This window comes from Rhinolophus hipposideros (genome assembly GCF_964194185.1).
Source record: "Rhinolophus hipposideros genome assembly, chromosome: 20".
Lineage (NCBI taxonomy): Eukaryota > Metazoa > Chordata > Mammalia > Chiroptera > Rhinolophidae > Rhinolophus > Rhinolophus hipposideros.
In genome coordinates, this window is record NC_138066.1 from 8,229,273 (window position 1) to 8,249,866 (window position 20,594).

The window sequence follows — 20,594 nt, forward strand, 5'->3', positions numbered from 1 at the left end:
TCCTCTAATTGGGACTTCCACGCATGGGACTGAACTAAGAGAGATTCCCAAAATCAACAACACCAGAGATGAAAACAACCCCTCAAACATTTTTCCTAGAGTAAAATATTCCCTTGAGCTCATTCCGTTTGCCCACTCTAAGTCCCTAGACCTGATCCTAGATTCCCCAGGACCTAGGTAAATCCCAGGACCTCTTGAATCTGGCCCCCTGTCTGAATGGAAATAACCAGGTGGGGCCCTTTAGATTCAGCTGTTCCCTAGACTCCAGACTCAGCAGTCCCTCTCTGGTCTTCCCAGCCCCCTGCAGTCATGAGCTCTGATGCAGAGATGGCCATTTTTGGAGAAGCAGCTCCATACCTGCGGAAACCAGAGAAGGAGAGAATCGAAGCTCAAAATCGCCCATTCGATTCTAAGAGAGCCTGCTTTGTAGTGGATGATAAGGAATTATATGTGAAAGGTATGATTCAGAGCAGGGAAGATGACAAAGTGACAGTCAAGACTCTGGATGACCGGGTAAGTGTTGATCTCAGATGTCCTTGATAATAAGGGCGTCCTCATTTTCCTTTGGAGTAGAATATTAGAAATTGCATGAGCCCCTAGGAATCTGAAGACACCACATGTTTATCTATTCTGTAGTGAAGTGGCAGGTGAAAAGGACCATTGCATACACCTTTGCTCCTGAATCTTTCCTTCTCTAAAGACGTGGGCTTTGAGAGTTTTTGTGATGTTTGCTTTGGAGAAAGGCCAAGGTGAGGGTGGAAGACTTGGATTATTTAAGGGAGAGATTCGTGCTGATCACTACTGGGTAGGATGATTAAATATAGCTCTCCAGGCTGCAGAGAGACTTACAGAGGAAGTTCTGAAGACAATGCCTTGTTTAATGTAGAGACTTACAGTGCACTGTTCAATGCAATATTTACTGGACACCTACCACGTCTAGGTCACAGTGTCTGTCACTTGGCAAATATAAGCAAGTCTCAGCATACCTGTTTTCCCAAACTTTACCATCTAGTTAGGAATTAAAATGTACATGGTAGGTATGACTCTCAGTTCACAAACTCAGGCATACAGAATAGATCTTTTTTTTTTTTAATTATTGAACTTAATCTCTGATTTCAGCCTCTTTTCACTTTTTAAATTATAAATTTAAAAAGCAAACTTTATTCAACCATTCTTGAGGTTCCACCACCCAGGATCGTGCCACATTTTTGAAACCTTACACGGAGCCCCACTGGGGTTTCACTGCCTCCCTGAAAGATCTGCTAAGAAACAAGTCCCAGTGCCAGAAGCTTCAGGATTCACAAATTTTCCATCTCCCCTGTGCTACCTTGGGTGTTTCTTTCTAATGTAGGGTAGTAAGGCAGAAGAGTCTCCTTTCTTCAAGAGATTTGATATGTACCAACAAATCCCCTTCCTTTCCTCTCTTTGGTAAAACTCTCAAAGTTTTCCTAAAGACTTAGGCTTTGGGAAATCAAAAGCCAGAAAGACTTACAGGCTCTTTCTCTTTTCTGCCCTACTTTCTACTTCTCCTGATTAGTGGAGTGCAGAACCAGTGGTATGCTTGAATGGGGGAGGAAAGTGGGGAAAACACAGAGAGGGAAAAATTAAGTGATAGTCTCAAAATATTGTTCGGCCATGGACTATAATGCAAGTGCAAATGTTTGAACTACTAGAGCAGAGGTGCACAAAATTATGCAAGCCTTGAAAAGACAGGGGAGGGAGGAAACAGGTCACGGAAGAGATGGCACTTGAGCTGAATTTTGAAGATTTCTAGACATCATTTCAATAAAGATACTCCAGACAAAGGAACCCATGTGAGCTGAGGTATTGAGGTGGAGATGTACAGAATACGTTGGAGTAGTTCTTTCCAACCTTCCAACCTTTGTCTCATCTCAGCACTCACAGGAAATGGGGTAAATAGAGGCAATCTTGACCATCCTGAGTCCCACCTGGACCCCCTAAGGGCTGGAGAGCTCTATCGCTTGGCACACCTGTGATGCATTCCTGGTGCACAGAATGGCTGCTGACTGGGAACATTGGACCTGAATGGGTTATGCAGACTGACCAGAATTAGCCTAATCAAGGATAGTTATTTGTGGATCATCTCTGGGCATGGAAATGATCCATAAATTTATCCGTAGTAATGGGGATAAATTTACCAAATTTACCACAGTAATGGGGAGAGATGGTGCCACCATCACTCACTGCCTCCATCACACCAGTAGAGTGTGATATGGACCATCAGCTCTCCCGCTCATCATGTGCTCTTCCTATCAATATCCAGACACTCACTTTGAACAGTGATCAGGTGTTCCCCATGAACCCTCCCAAATTTGACAAGATCGAGGACATGGCCATGATGACCCATCTCCACGAGCCCGCGGTGCTGTACAACCTCAAAGAGCGTTATGCAGCCTGGATGATCTACGTGAGTGCCCTTCAGCGTGTCTGTATTCCGTTTATCTCTCTGAGTGAAAACAAGATCCCCATGTTGCATTGTCTGATTTTCTCAGACCTACTCGGGCCTCTTCTGTGTCACCGTCAACCCCTACAAGTGGCTGCCGGTGTACAACCCCGAGGTGGTGTCTGCCTACCGAGGCAAAAAGCGCCAGGAGGCCCCGCCCCACATCTTCTCCATCTCTGACAACGCCTATCAGTTCATGCTGACTGGTGAGTAATTTCTTCAATCCACATTTTTAAAATAGTTTTTAGTTAATTATTCAATTCCTTTAACTGAGCAGGTTCTTAGCTAATTATTCGAGCCTTTCACAGGCCGAGGTCATCCGAATGGGGCAATGATCAAAGTAACCTTGGGAGATTCAGATGTTTTCAGGATGGAGAGCCAGGGATGCAATGTCTTTCATTACCAGTCATGGTACATAGGCCATAGGACACTAAGCATGTCTTATTTGGGAGAATGTGGACTACAAGGAGATGCCCTGCCCTCACATCCAAAGAACCCCCCAACATGGGCACACTTGGAAGAGAGTCTATATTAGTAGCCATGTAAGAACGCAAAGTTGGAGGAAGGGACATAGCAGTGTGCCTTCACCTGTCTTCCTTCCCAAATTCGGGCTTCTCTTTCTTCCCACTAAATTTCCAGAATGGCACAGGAAATAGAGAGGTGGTAATAGTGTCACACCGTCGTGTCTAATGTCACTTCTGCCTGTTTAACTTTCACCTGACGTGACTTGGGCCAGATAGAAGTAGAAGCCCCTGAGATCTGACGACACTTAAAAGTCACCTAGTACAATGTTGTCCAAACTTTAGTCATTCTTATCTCATATTCATAATCCTAGCCATTTCTGCACACTTAATATTTTCTTCAAATTGACTAAAGTTTTAAGTTTTAAGAGGAAGATTAGTAGCACCATTTATAATAGTTTCCCAGGTCTGCTGTAACAATGTACCACAAACTGGGGGGCTTAAACATCCGAAATGTATTTTCTCACAGTTCTGAAGGCTGGAAGTCGGAGATCAAGGTGTCAGCAGGATTGATTCCTTCTGAGAACTGAGAGGGAGAATCCGTTCCATGACTCTCTTTTAGCTTCTGGTGGTTTGCTGGAAATCTTTGGTGTTCCTTGGATTGTAGAAGCATCACCCTGATCTCTGCTTTCACCTTCATATGGTGTATTACCTGTGTGCATCTCTCTCCAAATTTCCCCTTTTTATGAGGACACCTGTCATATTGGATTAGGGGCCTACCTATTTTGGTATGACCTTATCTTAGCTAGTTACATCTACAATGACCCTATTTCCAAATAAGGTCACATTTTTTTCATAGAGGGTGTTAGGACTTCAATATAAGAGTTGGAGCTGGATCCTAGATAGTGGAATAGATAAACGCTGTGCCTGAGTTCTTCCATGAACACATTAAAATTACAACTAAATTGCAGCAAATCATCTAAAGTCTAGCCAAACAGCAGTTCTATAATTAAAAATATAAAGAAGAAAAGTTACATCAAAACTGGTAAAAGGAGTGAAGACATAGAATGGGCCCAAATCTCTATGTGACCATTGAGAATCAGGAGGGATATCTCATCCACGGATGTCCCCCCCCCGAAATAGCAAGGGATCCCCAGCTGCAAACTGACTTCCCCAGCCCAGAGTACTGGAGCTGGGAAGAAGAGCACCCCACAACATCAGACTCTGAAAAATAGGATTCTGACCATCTGGGTGGGATGGAAGCCTGCAGATGTCCTCTTAAAAGGCCCTCGCACAGACTCACTCACTCACAGGCACTTACCCTGGGCTCCAGTGAAGAGACAGTAATACAGGTCATATCAGAGGCAGGCAGAGGGCAGACTGAGGTGTGTAGCTTTGGAGCAAGACCTGGAGGACACTTGCCATTTTCCCTGTGAAGGGTCCTCTTCCTATGCAGCCAGCAGGTGGGCACTATTTTTCCTGTGCTGAGCCCACAGGGCCAAATGTGTTCTGGAGAGCTACGCTGCTCCACCCTGCTGACTCACTGGGAACCTGACCTATGCAACTCCCACCCTAATGCCTGAGGCATTTTGTCAGGGATCAGCCAGCCAGCCCCAAGTGGCATACACAAAAGGTGGCCTCAACAGGCAGTATTACAAAGAATGGCCTCAACAGTATTACAAAGAATCTTACAGAGACTTAAGACAGAAAAAAAAATCAAAAGTATGAATACTAAAATGGCAATAGCTACATATTTGTCAACAATTAATTTCAATGTAAATGAATTAAATGCTCCACTCAAAAGACATAGGAGGGCTGAATTTATAAGAAAACAAAACCCTTACATTTGCTGACTACAAGAGACTCACTTCAGATTGAAAGACACACAGAGACAGAAAGTAAAGGGATGGAAAAAGATATTTCATTAAAATGGAAACAAAACAAAACAAAAGCTGGGGTGCAATACTTATACCAGACAAAACAGACTTTAAAACAAAGGCTATCACAAGAGACAATGAAGGACCCAGTTATCCTACTTCAGGGTGTTTATCCAAAGAAATCCAAACACTACTTCAAGGGGACGTCGCATCCCTAAGTTCATTGCGGCGTTATTTATAATGGCCAAGATGTGGAGGCAGCCTGGGTGTCTGTCAGTGAAAGAATGGATAAAGAGGAGGTGGTACATATATACAATGGAATATTGCTTGGCCATGGAAGCAAAAGGGTTCTTGCCATCTGTGGTGGCATGGACGGACCTGGAGGGTATTTTGCTGAGTGGAGTATGTTAGACAGAGAAAGACAGATGCAATGTGACTTCACTTATATGTTGAATCTAAAGAACGAAATAAACAAACAAGCAGAACAGAAACAAACTCATTGATACAGAGAACATTTTGATAGTTGTCAAATGGGAAGAGGGTTGGGCAGGTGGGGGAAACAGGGGAAGGGATTAAGAAGTACAAATTGCTTGTTACACAGTAGTCATGGGGATGTAGGTTATAGCATAAGGAATATAGTCAATAATATTGCAGTAACTGTGTATGATGTCAGATGGGTACTACATTTATTGGGGTGATAGTTGGGAGGGGGGCTGGGTGACAGAGTGAAAAGATGAAGGGATTAAGAAGTACAAACTGGTAGTTGCAAAATAGTCACGGGGATATAAAGTAAAGCATAGGGAATGTAGTCAATTATATGGTAATAACTATGTATAGTGCCAGGTGGGTACTAGACAAGTCAGGGGGGTCATTTCTTAAATTATACAAATGTCTAACCACTATGCTGTACACCTGAAATTAATATAAAATAATATTAAATGTCAAATGTAATCGAAAATTTTTTAAAGGGGAAGAGGAATAAGAGGTTCAAGTCTCCAGGTATAAAACAAATAAGTCATGGGATGTAATGTACAGCATGGAGAATATAGTCAATAATATTGTGATAGTGTGGTACAGTGTCAGATGGTTGCTAGACTTAGGGTGGTTACTTCTTTAGGTATATAAATGTTTAATAACTATGGTGTACCCCTGACACTTATATAATATTGTATGTTAACTGTACTTTTAATAAAAATCTAAAAAATATACTTAAAAACATATGAGTTGGGGAGAGGGGGAGAGACACAATTCAACCCATAACACTACTGTAAATGGAAAACCATCACTTTCCTCAATTAGAAGATAAAGGCAAAAGAAAAATGCAATGAAACAGATCAGTATTCCCAAATTCTAATCAGAAGATGTGGCTTTTCACAAGCTCTGAGTCTGAGACTTACTTTCTTCATTAAAAAGAGAGATGAGAAAGTGCTACAGAGAAGTAAAAGATCTATGAACACGAATAACTTTCACATTGTGGGATTCACACTGTTCGTGTCCCATGCTGCCCACGTTACACATCCCACATTTGGGAAATCTGCATAAATTGTCTCAGAGAAGATTAGACATGCTCAAATCACTGCATTGCTAGTTCAAGGCAAAGCCAGAGCTGAAACTCAGAGACCCTCACCAACCCCAGCATGGCCCAAGTTTTATATCCTATTTTTATTGTTCATTTATTCTGTTTTGCTTCCTTCTGCATTTCTAGATCGAGACAACCAGTCCATTCTCATCACGTGAGTCACCCGTGTTTGCACTGTGACGACTCAGAAGCCCGTGCTGCCCCTTCTACCCTCCTTTACCTCACTTACTTTTAAACCAACAGCGGAGAATCCGGGGCTGGGAAGACGGTGAACACCAAGCGTGTCATCCAGTACTTTGCAACAATTGCCGTCACTGGAGACAAGAAGAAGGAGCAGCAGCCAGGCAAAATGCAGGTGAGACGCCCCCTGTACCCTGAGGCTTGCTGGGAGAGAGCAATGCAGGGCTGTGTGCTCAGCAGAGATACACAGCAAAAGGTTATATGGTCCAAGGGTGCTTATGGGATTCCACCAAGTGGACTCAGGCTCTAGCACCGGCTCCATCAGTAACAGCCGCGTGACCTTGAGCAACTCCACATCCTCCACTGGAGAAGGAATGGTTTAGGCAAGTGGTTCTCAAACTGGAGTGCACATCGGAATCATAAGGAGGGCTTGTCACAACTCCATGGCTGGGACGCAGGCCCAGAATCTCTGACTGAAATTCCTATTTCACATTCACAGTCCTGCTATTTTGCACTTCTAACATGTTCCCACTGTTTATGCTGTTGGTCCAGGGATCACACATTGAGAACTACTGGAAAAAGAAAAAAGAGAACCACTGGGCTTGGACAGCAGTTTCCAAACTGCTCTGGAGCCAGAGGATAAGCAATTATGCAGGGAAGTGAGGGTGAAAACTCTGTTTTCTATAAGCAGACTTCTGAACAATCATTCTCATAAAACATATTTTGCTACTTGAAACTTTTTTTGAGAATCATTGTTTCTATCCTATGATCTCTTGGGTCACTTTCATTGCTCACATTCTATTTACATTTCTGAACCTGATGTCTATATGAGATGGGTCATAATGCATTACGTTCTAAAAATCCATGATTTATAACGAAATGTTATCAGAGAGGAAAGTCAGTCTGAGCAATCAAGATGGAGCTTGGCATCTGGTGTAGCAGAAAACATTGTCCTGTTGTGCTAACAAGACCATCTCTAGGATGGGACTTTGTAGACTCCTCGGGTGGGGTGGGGCTGTGGGCGCCTCCAAACCTCTAACGGTCTGCGCTGGCCCCCAGGCTGGGCTGGTATGCATCTCTCCCTGGAACCTGCCCAGAGTAGCCATACTTTTGAGTCACCTTGGGACTACTTCAGGAGGTATCCGACGTCTTCTTTTTTTTTCTTCTTGTTTATTATTAGGGGACCCTGGAGGATCAGATCATCCAGGCCAACCCCCTGCTGGAGGCTTTTGGAAACGCCAAGACCGTGAGGAATGACAACTCCTCAAGATTTGTAAGTCCCAGTCCAATTTTCAACTATCCCCCAAAACCAAATCTTCTCCTCTAACACTGGATATGAAACATTGCCACATAAACTAGGATATATTTGGCCTTGTTCTATCTAAGTGATTCAGATCAATCTACCCAACTGGGATATTCTGATACACTTTGAAGACCCGTGTTGGCTTGTTCCCAGCAGAGGAAGGATTTAGCTGTCCTTCTCTAACTAATCGACATCACCTCAGAGCATCTGGAAGTCACAGTGATTCCAATTCCACAAGTAGAGAACAATTCCTTTATGCTAAAATCAGTCTCCCTAGGTGGAAACATTTTAACATGCGGAAGTCCATCAAGCAATATCCATTGACTTCTCAGCCATGGAAACCTTAGTGTGAATTAAGTTAGCAGATTTGAACTCCTCCACGTCAGGAGGCATTAGGATTTAGGGAAAAGCTGATGAAGGCAGAAGGGCCTACAAATTGGGAATAAGTTGATATTTGAAGATATTGAAGGATATGTTTTGTCCTTCAACATTTCACTTAGGATTAGCTCAACCAAAAAGACATTTACTTTCACACTGGCAAATACACAAACATCAGCCAGTGGAGCAAGAACCCCAAGGTGAAGCCTTCATGTATGCCTGTAATGCAAAAGTACATCGAAACTTCACACATCACAATATGTAGATGATCTCAAGCTTGCATTCTATTGTTACCTCTCAACTTTAAAATGGTCTTTGATGAAAACAGATGCATCGATCAAAGACTGCGGCTCCACGCCCTGACGTTTCTTTCTTTCCCTTGCTCTTCTGCACATTGCACATCTGTCTTCCCAGGGCACAACTAAGCTCTTCCTTGTAGGGGATCTGGGTGCGTGTTAAACAGCAGAGATATATTACATGTACTTGGACCAAGTTAGTTATTGCACTAATCGGGCACCAGCCTATTTTCAGGTACTCCCTATTTTCACTCCCATTTGTTTAGACCATAGGCCTCTCCTCTTGGCCCTGACCCAGATGTCACAATCATTCTGGTCATTCTGTCCACTTTTCACCCTCCAATCAAACATGTGCGGCTAAAACTTCCATTGTCTTGCATTAAGCAGATAAAAATACTGAAGACGCAATGCTTACAATTCACACATAGACATGAACTCTTTGTAAGCTTCATTCATAAACTATTCAGCATATTTTTGAGTTCTGACTACATGCCAGACTGTGGGTAATAAGTTAGGCAACATTTTTGCCCTCAAATTTGTTCACAGTGTGGTAGAGACCACGTAAGCAGACAAGGTAAGAAGGGAATACACACACACACACACACACACAGTTTTACCTCTTGCACCCCATAAAGGGGGTAATCAGATTCTTAGTGGGTCATTTCAGAGCCAGAGAGCCTAGCCTGAACCTGGGAGATAGGTTTGCCTGTAGTAAGCATTAAGGGAAACAGAGGCAAGAAACCTCAGAAATAACACCCAGAGGCAAAAATAAAGTCAGACAGATGGTCCGACCAGGCTATCAAAGGATGTTATGGAGAGTTAGAGAATCCAAGGACATGAGAGGAAGATAAAAATTAAGGAGAAAGTCAGAAGTGAGGTGGCCCCAAGCAGAGAGCTAGAGAGGGAGCATGGGGCATCCCCAGAGCCGCTTTGGGTACAGCTACCTGAGTGTTGGCTGAGCAAGCTTGAGGACTCTGGGTGCCAGGCAAACGGATAGGAAGGAAGTCCTCACACTTCTGGCATCACTTCCTCCCTTACCCTACACTTCCCACCCATCTGTGGTAGCACCTAGCAGAGGCTAGCCACAGTACCATCTAAAGAAAATAACTGGTGTTTGTCAACCTGCCATTGGACAGGGGAAGTTCATTCGAATTCACTTTGGAGCTACAGGAAAACTGGCATCGGCAGACATTGAAACCTGTGAGTCCAAACACTCTATTTGGTACCTTGTTATTTGTCCACAAAGGCATGTATCTCTTTGGAACCTGAAATCACATTATTTTTTTTGTTACCTTAGATCTCTTAGAAAAATCCAGAGTGACATTTCAATTATCCAGTGAGAGAAGCTACCACATTTTTTACCAAATCATGTCGAACAAGAAGCCAGAATTAATTGGTAAGTTCTTAGAACATTGTTCTTATCTTCCGAAGCAGTCAGATTGGAAAAAAACGACCAAGTTGTGCCTATGGCACTAAACCAATCTTCATGTTTCACAGACCTGCTTCTGATTTCCACCAATCCCTTTGACTTTCCCTTTGTGAGCCAAGGAGAGGTCACCGTGGCCGGCATTGATGATAGTGAAGAACTGCTGGCAACTGATGTAAGCATTGTGTTTACTTATTTATTTAAGCATAGAATTATCACGTTTATGAACTGAGAGGCCCCTTAGCGATCTAATGAGCAAACTAGGATCCAGGGCTCTGCAGCATGAGACCCAAGCTCTCAGAGAATTAGCAGATTGCACCGCTCCCCAAGTTCTCCAAAACAAGACTTCTGTTCTCTAGCATTTTAGAGCAAATGTTTGCATGTATAAGGTTTTTAAAGGTTTTGTTGGAAGTTTTCAGGTTACAAAACCATCTGCACGATTCTTTAAGAAAATGTAGAAAATGTGGAAAAGTATAAAGGGGGGCAAACAACACACTATGTAGCAGCTACACATTCTTCCTGCTGCCTACCACCTAAGGCTCATATCAGACTCCCAGCTCGGCAGGCCTGGCAGGACTCTGGCCTTTAGCTCTGGGGAGTATCAATAACAATAACAATAACTCAGTTCATTAAGTTATTACACTAACACGTGTTAGGAACTAAGGTAGGTGCCTTCACCTGCACTGTCTCATTTTAGCCTCAAATGTTTATCCCTTCTGGGATAGGCACCACTATGGCCCCCACTTCATAAAAGTGGAAACGGGATCTTAGAAAAAATACTTAATTTGCTTGAAGAGTTTGTAAATGACAGAGAGAGTGTTTGAATCCAGGTCTTCCCAACCCCAGAGTGTGCATTTTTAACTAAAATACACCATCTCTGAGCAATTAATCTCCATCCCTGCTAGCTCTGCCCTCACAGAAGCTGCAAGACCTTCTGGAAAGGGGGCTCTTCCAACATCCGAGGGGCACTGCCCAGTGCCCATCTTCTTGGCCTTCAGTTTGTGACATTTCCAGGTGACACTGTTTTAAAGCAGGTAGAAACGTTCATGATCAAATAAACTTCAGTCAACTTCAGTCTAGCCATTATACGTTTTAACAGATTTCCCCAGCCTTTCCTGACTGATGAGTACAGAAAGGGCAGGTTAACGACCGATGCGTGGCTGCAGCCCTTGAGAAAGGCCCTCCTGCATAATTCTAAAAGTCTCAGAGTTGTCTCAGGTCCTCCCTGCAGATCCTCTGCTGTCAGGGTCTGCTGTTGTTCCTCCCTCCCGTGGGGCCTCTTCTGAGCGAAGGTTTAAGGTCAAGTGAAAAGGGATTGCTCCCTCCAAGGGAGCGTTCTCCAAGAGGCTCCCCAGGCAGTAACGCGTCCTCTGGTTCTTTTCAGAGAAAAGCTCTTTCTCTTTTAACTTACAGTCATCCCTCCCTAATACACAGATATGCATCTGCTGGGGTGGGATTTGGATTCCAGGGGAGCCGCCACGCCTCAGAATCTCTCCTCCCCTTGGTCACTTCCTGGCATGAACTCTTCCCCTCACCCCCAAAAGGGGGCGCCCTGCCAAGAGTGCCTCACTCTTCCATACCATCCTGCTGACCCTGACCCACTGAGTCTGCCCCACCAGCTCACCAGACATGTCCAGATAGGTTTCAACTCCACCAAGGGACAGTGCTTAGGCTCAGGCTGCAAACCAGGCTACATAATCAATATATATACTCCAGAGAAGGATTTTCTAGTTGAAATCTTTGTAGTAGAAAATGGGCCAAGTGGTTATAAAATCAAATCAGCAACTGCTGTAATCTTTGAACTCACCAGTGCTAGCAAAAGTCTCAGTCTTATCACATCCTGCCTATATGATTTTGGGCAGGTTACTTACTCTCTTAGAACCCCAGTTCTTCCCCTGGAAATTTGGACAAATCTGTACACTTCGAATGTCTTCATAGGGACTTAATGAGATAATACACGGATTGTGCCTAACCCCAAGCCTAACACACAGAGTGGGTCTGCAAAAGTTTGCTTCTTTTAGGTTCCTCAAAAAATTAAAAATAGAATTACTATATGACCCAGCAATTCCACTTCTGGGTATTTATGCAAATAAACCAAGACACTAATTTAAAAAGACATTAGTGTCTTGGTTTATTTGCATAAATACCCAGAAGTGGAACTGCAGCGTTATTTACTATGTCCATTGCAGCATTATTTACAATAGCTAATATATGGAAGCAATTAAGTGTCCATCAATAGACAAATGGATAAAGAAGTCGTGCGTATATACAATGGAATATTACTTGGAAATAAAAGAAAATGGAATCTTGCCATTTATGACAACATGGATGGACCTAGAGGATATTATGCTAAGTGAAATAAGTCAGACAGAGAAAGACAAACACCATATGATTTCACTTATATGTGGAATCTAAAAAACAAAATTATTGAACAAAACAGAAACAAACTCATGGATACAGAGTACATTTCGATGGGAGGGGGTTTGGAAGGATGGGTGAAAAAGGGGAAGGGATTAAGATGTACAAACTGCCAGTTATAAAAACAGTCATGGGGATGTAAACTACAGGATAGGGAACATAGTCAATAATATTAGGATAACTATGTATGATGTCAGATGGGTACTAGACCTATCGGGGTGATCATTACATAAGTTATATAAATATCTAATCATTATGTTGTATACCTGAAACTAATATAATATTGTATGTCATCTGTAATTGAAAAATTTTTTAAATCTATTTTAAGCAAGGAAGCTGGTAAGAGGGTAGATCTTAAAAGCCCTCATCACAAGAAATAAAATTTGTAATTACCGTACATGAGATGAGAGATGTTAACCAAACTTATTGTGGTAATCATTTCATAGTATATACATCTATCAAATCATTACGTTACACACCTAAAATGAATACAGTGCTATAGGTCAATTATATCTCATTAAAAACTGGGGGGAAGAAAACGGGGGGAAAGTTTGCTTCTTTCTCGTTTGAAAAATGATGGTATTCTCTTCAATGATCTTTCCTTTCAGTTCTAATATTCTACAATGCCATATTGTCTCGATTCTGAACAACACTAAAATTCCTGGATTACGGTGCCAACCTGTCAAGCTGTAGGACACTATTTCTCAGACACTACCCGTGAGACTTTCTTCCCCCAGTATCAATGAATGGCTCCCAATGGCCTCAATCAGGAAACAGCCCCCAAATCTATGTACAGTGGGGAAGGATTAAAATCAGTTCTTATCAGATGGAAGAAAACAGATTATTCCCATTTTCTTCCCATAATCTCCACCCACCCATACAAGCACATTAAATTAAAGAAATAGTTTTGAACCTCTATCTTACCATACCCCACCCCAGTCATCCACTTATGTGGACAAACGCTATCCCCCGTGATACACAAAAATGATGAGGTCTTTGCCAGGGAAAGCTGCATTTGGATCCCTGAGTCCTGCTGTGATCCCTGTCCTTTTTTAAATTCTCAGAATGCCATTGACATCCTGGGCTTCAGCTCTGAAGAGAAAGTTGGGATCTATAAGCTCACAGGGGCCGTGATGCATTACGGGAACATGAAATTCAAGCAGAAGCAGCGTGAGGAGCAGGCAGAGCCAGACGGCACCGAAGGTAAGCATGTCGGGAAAGGGACTGGGACTTAACTTTCCACCTGTGTTCATGTGTGAGATAAACTTGATGTTCATCTCAAGAGCTGCTCTTTGAAAATTGTACAAACGGAATTTGGTTTGTCCAAAGCTCGTTGTGCGTGCTCTGGTCAAGTTTATTCACTCTGCCAAGGAATCTGATATTGGTGAATCCTTGAAAAATAAAAGGCCTGTTTCTCATAAATGAATGATCCCCATCCACACTCCTATCTCTCAACCATCACAGTTTACCTGTTATTTTAAGGTGGACTTTTATCTGAGGATACGGTTAAGTGAACTTCACTTTCTCTCTGTGCATATCATTATTAATATCCATTATACGTGCCTCATCACCCAGACCTAAGATGAAGCCTCTGGTCAAGTGGCAGCTACATTTCTTCCTCCCAATGCTTTCCCTTTCACTCTGATATCTGTTGAACTTGACCCTGAACCAGGCCTGGTATACAAATCTTCCTCCCCATAACTCTCGTCTGGATGATCTCACCATCCACCTCTGTCTCATCCCCAAGAGGCCTGGAAATAAAGCAGAGAGCAGTGGGAGGGGTTTACAGCAGCAGGACACACCCACCATATGCCCTGCTCATCAGGCTTCATGTCTCTCGCACTGCATTTTACAAGCTCCATCAGTAAAATGGGATTTAACTTTCATAGGGCTGGTTTGTCCCTAATAATTCTACTGTTTATAATATCCCCACACTGTGTGAAGCAGTGTGTCTTGAACCCCATATGGTAAAAGGAAACCAGAGCCTTGAATTTAAGGCCTGGAAAACATATATGACTCTATTACTGTCTGTAAAGGCTCACCTGATTAGGTTAGGTTTGCCCAGGATAATCTCTTTTTATTAACTCAAAGTCAACTGAATAGTAACCTCATTACAGGAGTAATATCCTATGACATTGACAGATTACACACGCGCACGCACTCGTGGAAAGGATTATACAGGGTAAATACACCAGAAAGTGCAAATATTGGGGACTGTCTGGGAATCCTGCCTATCCCCGTGGTGCATGCTCTGTAACAGGAGAGAAACTCAGTGTCAGAGCAGGAAGCACTTCTGATTGGGGTAATCAGGGAAGGCTTCCTGGGGAAAGGGGGCACTGACATGGACTTTGATGGATGGGTAGGATTCTGAAAGGTGTGGGTGAGAGGGCAGTCTAGCCAGAAGAAACGTCATGAACTAGGGGGCAGAGGAAGGAATGTGATGGGGATTGAGGCTCGGAGAGTGGTCCACTGGCTACAGAAGAGGATAGGTGTAATAGATTTGTAAAAGATGAGAATAAAAAGTGATTATTTTGGCATCAGTTCGGGAAGGCCTTGAGGGCCAGGATAAATGGTTTAGAATGTCTGTGGTGGGCACCAAAAGCCACAGACACTCCAAGTAGCAGGAGAAGTACATGGGACCACCGGGAATTAATCCGTAAGCAGTCAGGCTCACCAGAGCGTGGAACCTTGAAAAACAATGTATCAGGCTCCTCAGCAACAGCAGACCATATTGACCTATATCACAGCGGGGTCTCAGGCTCTTTTCAGACCTGGCAGCCTTGTGCTCAGGGTTTAGGAGCAGGAAGAGCCTGGAAAAGGGGAAGTAGAGGGCTGTGATCCAGGCCTGAGTTCCTCCAATGATGATACCAATCCAAGTTAATATTCTCTGAGTCCTCTCTCTGCACCAGGCCCACTTCACAACAACCCATGCAATGGGGTACTGCCACCCCCCCCCCCAGTTTACAAATGATAAAACTGAGGCATAAGGAAGTGAAACCAAAATTTGAATCCAGGCACTCTGACTCCAGAGTCCAGGCTCTCTGCCCCTCTACTATTCTACAACTCTTGGGAACATTAGAGATGCCAGCTGTTTTGAAGGTGAAATGAGCAGGATCTGGTGCCCGACTGAATGCAGGCACGTCAGAGGTGAGAAGGACACATGTAATCACACCGCACTTTCAAGTTTAAGTGAGTAGAAGGATAATGGTACCACCCACCAAAATGAACATAGCAAGAAAAAGGGATTCATTTGAGCAAAGAGTAAAGTACTCATTTGGGCTCTTATTAAGTACTTAATTAATACTGCCTTGGATTTTTATTAAGTTGTCTCCCTAACCAACAATAAGGTGATTCTCCCAACCAAGAAGGAGCTGCCCTGGGAGCGGCATTTCTCTACCTTTTAATGAACTCAGTGCAGGGAGCCAGGTTCATCCCAAAGTCAACTGAACTCCCAGTGAACTATAAATTGCTCACATTCAACGACTTTTGACCGTCTCCAAACACTGGAGGGCTGAGTCGAGGTTTTGTACTTCTCTCTCCGCTATTAGCACAATCTTGCATAAATTAGGAAGGTGCTAACGTATGTTAATTGTCCAAATGATGCCGCTTTTACTTATCCACCATTGTGTTATAGAATTAGACCACAATATGACTGTGTAAGTGTATTTTTGAACAGCTGTAGATCAACCTATAATTAAAGATTGCATCAAGAAGGTAAATTAAAGTTCTTGAAAACCTGGATTCCCCAGACTATGTTATTGAAGCTTCACTGGACATGTCCAAACCTGCTGCCCAAAAGGATTATAGAAAACAATCCTGGGAGAACATAGGGGCCTGACTGGACACTTTAGCAACTGCTGGTTTTGTGTGATGCCATTTGTCTTCTTCCTTTAGTGGCTGACAAAGCTGGATACCTGATGGGTCTGAATTCTGCAGAAATGCTCAAAGGCCTGTGCTGTCCGAGAGTGAAGGTTGGGAATGAATATGTCACTAAAGGGCAAAATGTCCAGCAGGTAATGGAGATGTTCTGAATCCAGTCAACTCAGGTGTTATGTTGTTTTCACCATCATCTTAAAGCTCTTTGGGTTGCAGGTGTCAGAGCTAGAAATGAAACTGGCTTCAGCATTCAGAGGGAATTCATTCTTAGGCCTCAAGGGTAAACCAAGGGATGTAAAGCACGGAGCGCCGCTGGGTGTCATGAGGGCCTGGAGCCAGGAACTGAGGAGCCCTTGGAGCCAGGCAGCCTTTCTCTTGTTCCTTCTCTAGAGCTTTATAGGACATCGTCACTCTTTTTCTCTGTGTGTCCTCACTAGGCAGATAAGCATTCTCCACCTCTCCTGCCCACAGCCACCCCATAGCTCCCAAGTTTATATCTCTATGGCTCCAGGCTTACCCTGCGACTGAGGCCAGTGTCTTTTGAGCCCAATTCCAAATTGTTAGGAGAGACACTCTCTTGAACCCAACTTGGATCAAATGTCCACCTCTGGTACAACTAAGTGTGGCCAGGGGCTAGAGTCATGTGCTATCACCATGATTCTTAGAAAACTATCTTTGTAAATGGGATAGTTCTCAGAGAAAGGGGAACATCATGAGCTGGGGGAATGCCTCAGGAAATACTTCACGTGAGGTTGCGCCATATGAAATTGTCAATTTCCAACTGCTTCGAACCTTCAAGATGTCGACTCATATGTCTTGACTTAATACAACCATAAAAACACTAATTTGAGAGTTCCAATTCGAGGTGACCAACTCGGTGGGCGCTCTGGCCAAATCCATCTACGAGAAGATGTTCCTGTGGATGGTCACCCGTATCAACCAGCAGCTGGACACCAAGCAGCCCCGGCAGTACTTCATCGGGGTCTTGGACATCGCTGGCTTTGAGATCTTTGATGTGAGTTGTTTGGCTAAATGGCTGGCCTAAAAAGACCCTTCCACTGTGTATCTGCTTTGCTGAATCCCCACTGCATTTTCCAAACCCACTCAAACTGTTTGGTACTTAAAACACCCAGTTCAACAGCCTGGAGCAGCTGTGCATCAATTTCACCAATGAGAAACTGCAACAGTTCTTCAACCACCACATGTTCGTGCTGGAGCAGGAGGAGTACAAGAAGGAAGGCATCCAGTGGGAGTTCATTGACTTCGGGATGGACCTGGCTGCCTGCATCGAGCTCATTGAGAAGGTAGAGAAATAAATGCCCCTCCCAGGTACAGCTTTTTTTTGGTTGGAACCATCATTGCTGCCTCTAACCCCGCTCCCAGGCTGTGAGCCTTTAGATAGCGAGATCCCCTTGTGCATACAGGGTAAGTGTCTGGAAAACACCCAGAATCTGTTCGGTCACCTAGAAAGGTGAATGGGTGGTTAAGATCAGTTTTCCCAAGAATATGATGGGAACAGAGCAGGTACTGTAGCATTTCATACCTTTCTGACTTGTCCAAAGACCTAAGGAGGAGGGATTACAGAGCAGTAGGGGTTTTGGGGAAATGTTACTACAAAAACAACAGATGACATTACCTTTTTAAAAAGGAATTCCAATAATGTTTTGAGCACTGGTCATGTTGGAATGCACGTATCTTCCTCAGGTGACTACTGAGAAATCCAGACATTATTGTTTAAAATATTACTTTATGTCTATGTACATACCTTTACATTTTTGTAAACCTATTGCTCAAAGTGAGCCACATTTATATGTACATAATTTCATTTCATGTTCTTTTGTTCAACAAATGTGAATTAAGCACATATTATAGGTAACACTGTTCTGTCATCACACCAAACAGACCAGGAGACTTGCTCTCACAGCACTTGCATTCCAATGTTCCTAGTAACCCAGCACTAGCACCAAGGAGGTTGTCTTTGGTTCCTGCAGACAATGGAGTCGTTGGAATGTTCTGGTATTAAATGCTGACATGTAGTCTGTTATCCTCCTTCTAGCCTATGGGTATCTTCTCCATCCTGGAAGAGGAGTGCATGTTCCCCAAGGCCACGGACACTTCCTTCAAGAACAAGCTGTATGACCAGCACCTGGGCAAGTCCAACAACTTCCAGAAGCCCAAGCCTGCCAAAGGCAAGGCTGAGGCCCACTTCTCGCTGGTGCATTACGCGGGCACCGTGGATTACAACATTGCCGGCTGGCTTGACAAGAACAAAGACCCCTTGAACGAGACCGTGGTCGGGCTGTACCAGAAGTCTTCACTGAAACTGCTGTCCTTCCTTTTTTCCAACTATGCTGGTGCAGAACCAGGTGAAAGTCTTTTTTTCTCTTAATCTGTGGAAATCTTTGTGGAATTACCTATAACCCAAAGGTGCTTATAAAGAACCAGTAGTCAAACGCAAGCTTTGGATTGAGCTTGATTTATTTATCTGTCTCTGAGCTCCATTTTTCTTTCTCCTAGTCTTCCTTTTCCTTAAGAGATTGAGGTCTTTGGAGCTAACAAGACTTCTCAGTAGACATGATAATCAATACCACATTCTTTAATAGCTTTTTAAAATTGAGATATAATTCATATGCCATAAACTTCATCCTTTAGAAAATCCAATGGTTTTTATGTACAACCATCATCATTATCTAATTCAGGAACATTTTCATTCACGCTGTGAATTAGCAGTCACTTCTCCCTCCCCCATCCCTCAGCCTAGCAATGACTAATCTGCTTTCTGTCTCTACGGATTTGCCTATTCTGGACATTTCATATAAATGAAATCATATACTGTAAGGTTTTTTGTGTCTGTCTTCTTTCACTTAACCTAATGTTTTCAAGGTCTGTCCATGTTGTAGTACGTATCAGTACTTCACTTCCTTTTATATATTAGTAATATTCCATTGTAGGGATTTTACACATTTTGTCCATCTACTCATTAGTTGATGGAAATTTGGATTGTTTCCATGTCTTGGCTATTGTGAATAATGCTGCTGTGACCATTTGTATACAAGTTTCTATGTGGAAATACAGTGTCAGTTCTCCTGGGTATGGACCTAGGAGTGGAATTGCTGAGTCATATGGTAACTCTGTTTAACTTTTTGAGGAACTTCTAGATTGTTTTCCCAGGTGACGGCATAAGCCAGTATCACTTTTTAAGGTTATTCACATACATATTTTTAAATAATTACCAAATAGGGTTTAAAAATCGTGGACTATCTTAAACGCATAAATTTAACAAATTATCTTTAATTTGAAAATAAATGCAATATAATCATTCATTCTATAATTAGATCATTTAAAAAAATTAATACCTAGTGTACTCTGAGCAGTGAAATATAAAAACTGGGCACAACTTTCAACTTGAATGGTAACTACCACCCTGTTTGAATCTAATCAAGGTTTCTTTGTAAGTGTATTGCGTAAATTCACTTAGGGATAACACCAAGACTCTAAATACAAGTCCCTATGTCAGTGTGGATCTGGGGAAGTGGCTTTCCTGCCTCTCTTCCCCACCCCCGCCCCCAAACACACATTCCTGCTAGACCCTAGGAATAGGAGAGTGGAATGAGGGGAGTATAGGGGAAACTGAGACATGACATTTCCCCCAGGAGTGAATCTTGATTATGTATCAGAACCCAAATCTGAAACGGAGCCATTCAGAAAGAGTAGACCTAATATCACTGACTCCAAATTAAGTTGGCAACTTCAGTTGTTTCTTTTGGAAAAGAAAAAAAACAAAAAACCCATAGAATATTCTTGAGAAACTTCAGTTGTATTACTTTTAGTCACTTCCTTATTAAGAGATAAAGGGACTCAGGCCTAAAAGGAGACAACTCGTGAAAGAAGCTACAGTCATCAGGAGGAATGTTTCCATCTTGTCACCTATTCAGTGGGACTTCATGTCTGATTTCTACAGGAAAAGATTCTCCTTGGAATCGAAGTTAGACTCCCAGTTAAATGCCACCCACATCCCACCCCACCCCTTTCCACAGTGACAAAGATGAGTGTTGCTAAATCTGAGTAGTTTGGAGGCACTTAGAACAAAAAACAAACAACCCTAAGGTCTCTTATGTCAAAAGCAAACCAAAACTTTCGGGGCTGGGAAGAGGTGGTTTAAGAAGCTACCGATGTGTCCTCGGGGCTGCATCTGATACCCCGTCTCTGTCTGTCTCCAGGTGACTCTGGGGGAAGCAAGAAGGGCGGAAAGAAGAAGGGCTCCTCTTTCCAGACAGTGTCAGCGGTGTTCAGGGTTTGTATTTTGGCAGCTTCCGTGTTCAATTGTGTTTTTGCC

General features: G+C 43.1%; 1 protein-coding gene across 1 annotated transcript in view; it reads left to right on the forward strand.

Moving 5' to 3' along the window:
- Window positions 1-309: 309 nt before the first annotated feature.
- LOC308488405 (myosin-13) overlaps window positions 310-20,594 on the forward strand; it is a gene marked incomplete at its 5' end in the record, with an annotated part of 50,382 nt that continues 30,097 nt past the window's right edge. Inside the window, 15 exons of the mRNA XM_081028076.1 lie at window positions 310-513; window positions 2,285-2,428; window positions 2,514-2,670; window positions 6,508-6,535; window positions 6,625-6,736; window positions 7,742-7,834; window positions 9,675-9,738; window positions 9,836-9,934; window positions 10,036-10,139; window positions 13,447-13,585; window positions 16,277-16,395; window positions 17,124-17,273; window positions 17,392-17,562; window positions 18,315-18,624; window positions 20,479-20,552. Of these exons, the coding sequence (XP_080884202.1) occupies window positions 310-513; window positions 2,285-2,428; window positions 2,514-2,670; window positions 6,508-6,535; window positions 6,625-6,736; window positions 7,742-7,834; window positions 9,675-9,738; window positions 9,836-9,934; window positions 10,036-10,139; window positions 13,447-13,585; window positions 16,277-16,395; window positions 17,124-17,273; window positions 17,392-17,562; window positions 18,315-18,624; window positions 20,479-20,552 (1,968 nt within the window). The remainder of the gene's footprint in view (window positions 514-2,284; window positions 2,429-2,513; window positions 2,671-6,507; window positions 6,536-6,624; window positions 6,737-7,741; window positions 7,835-9,674; window positions 9,739-9,835; window positions 9,935-10,035; window positions 10,140-13,446; window positions 13,586-16,276; window positions 16,396-17,123; window positions 17,274-17,391; window positions 17,563-18,314; window positions 18,625-20,478; window positions 20,553-20,594) is intronic.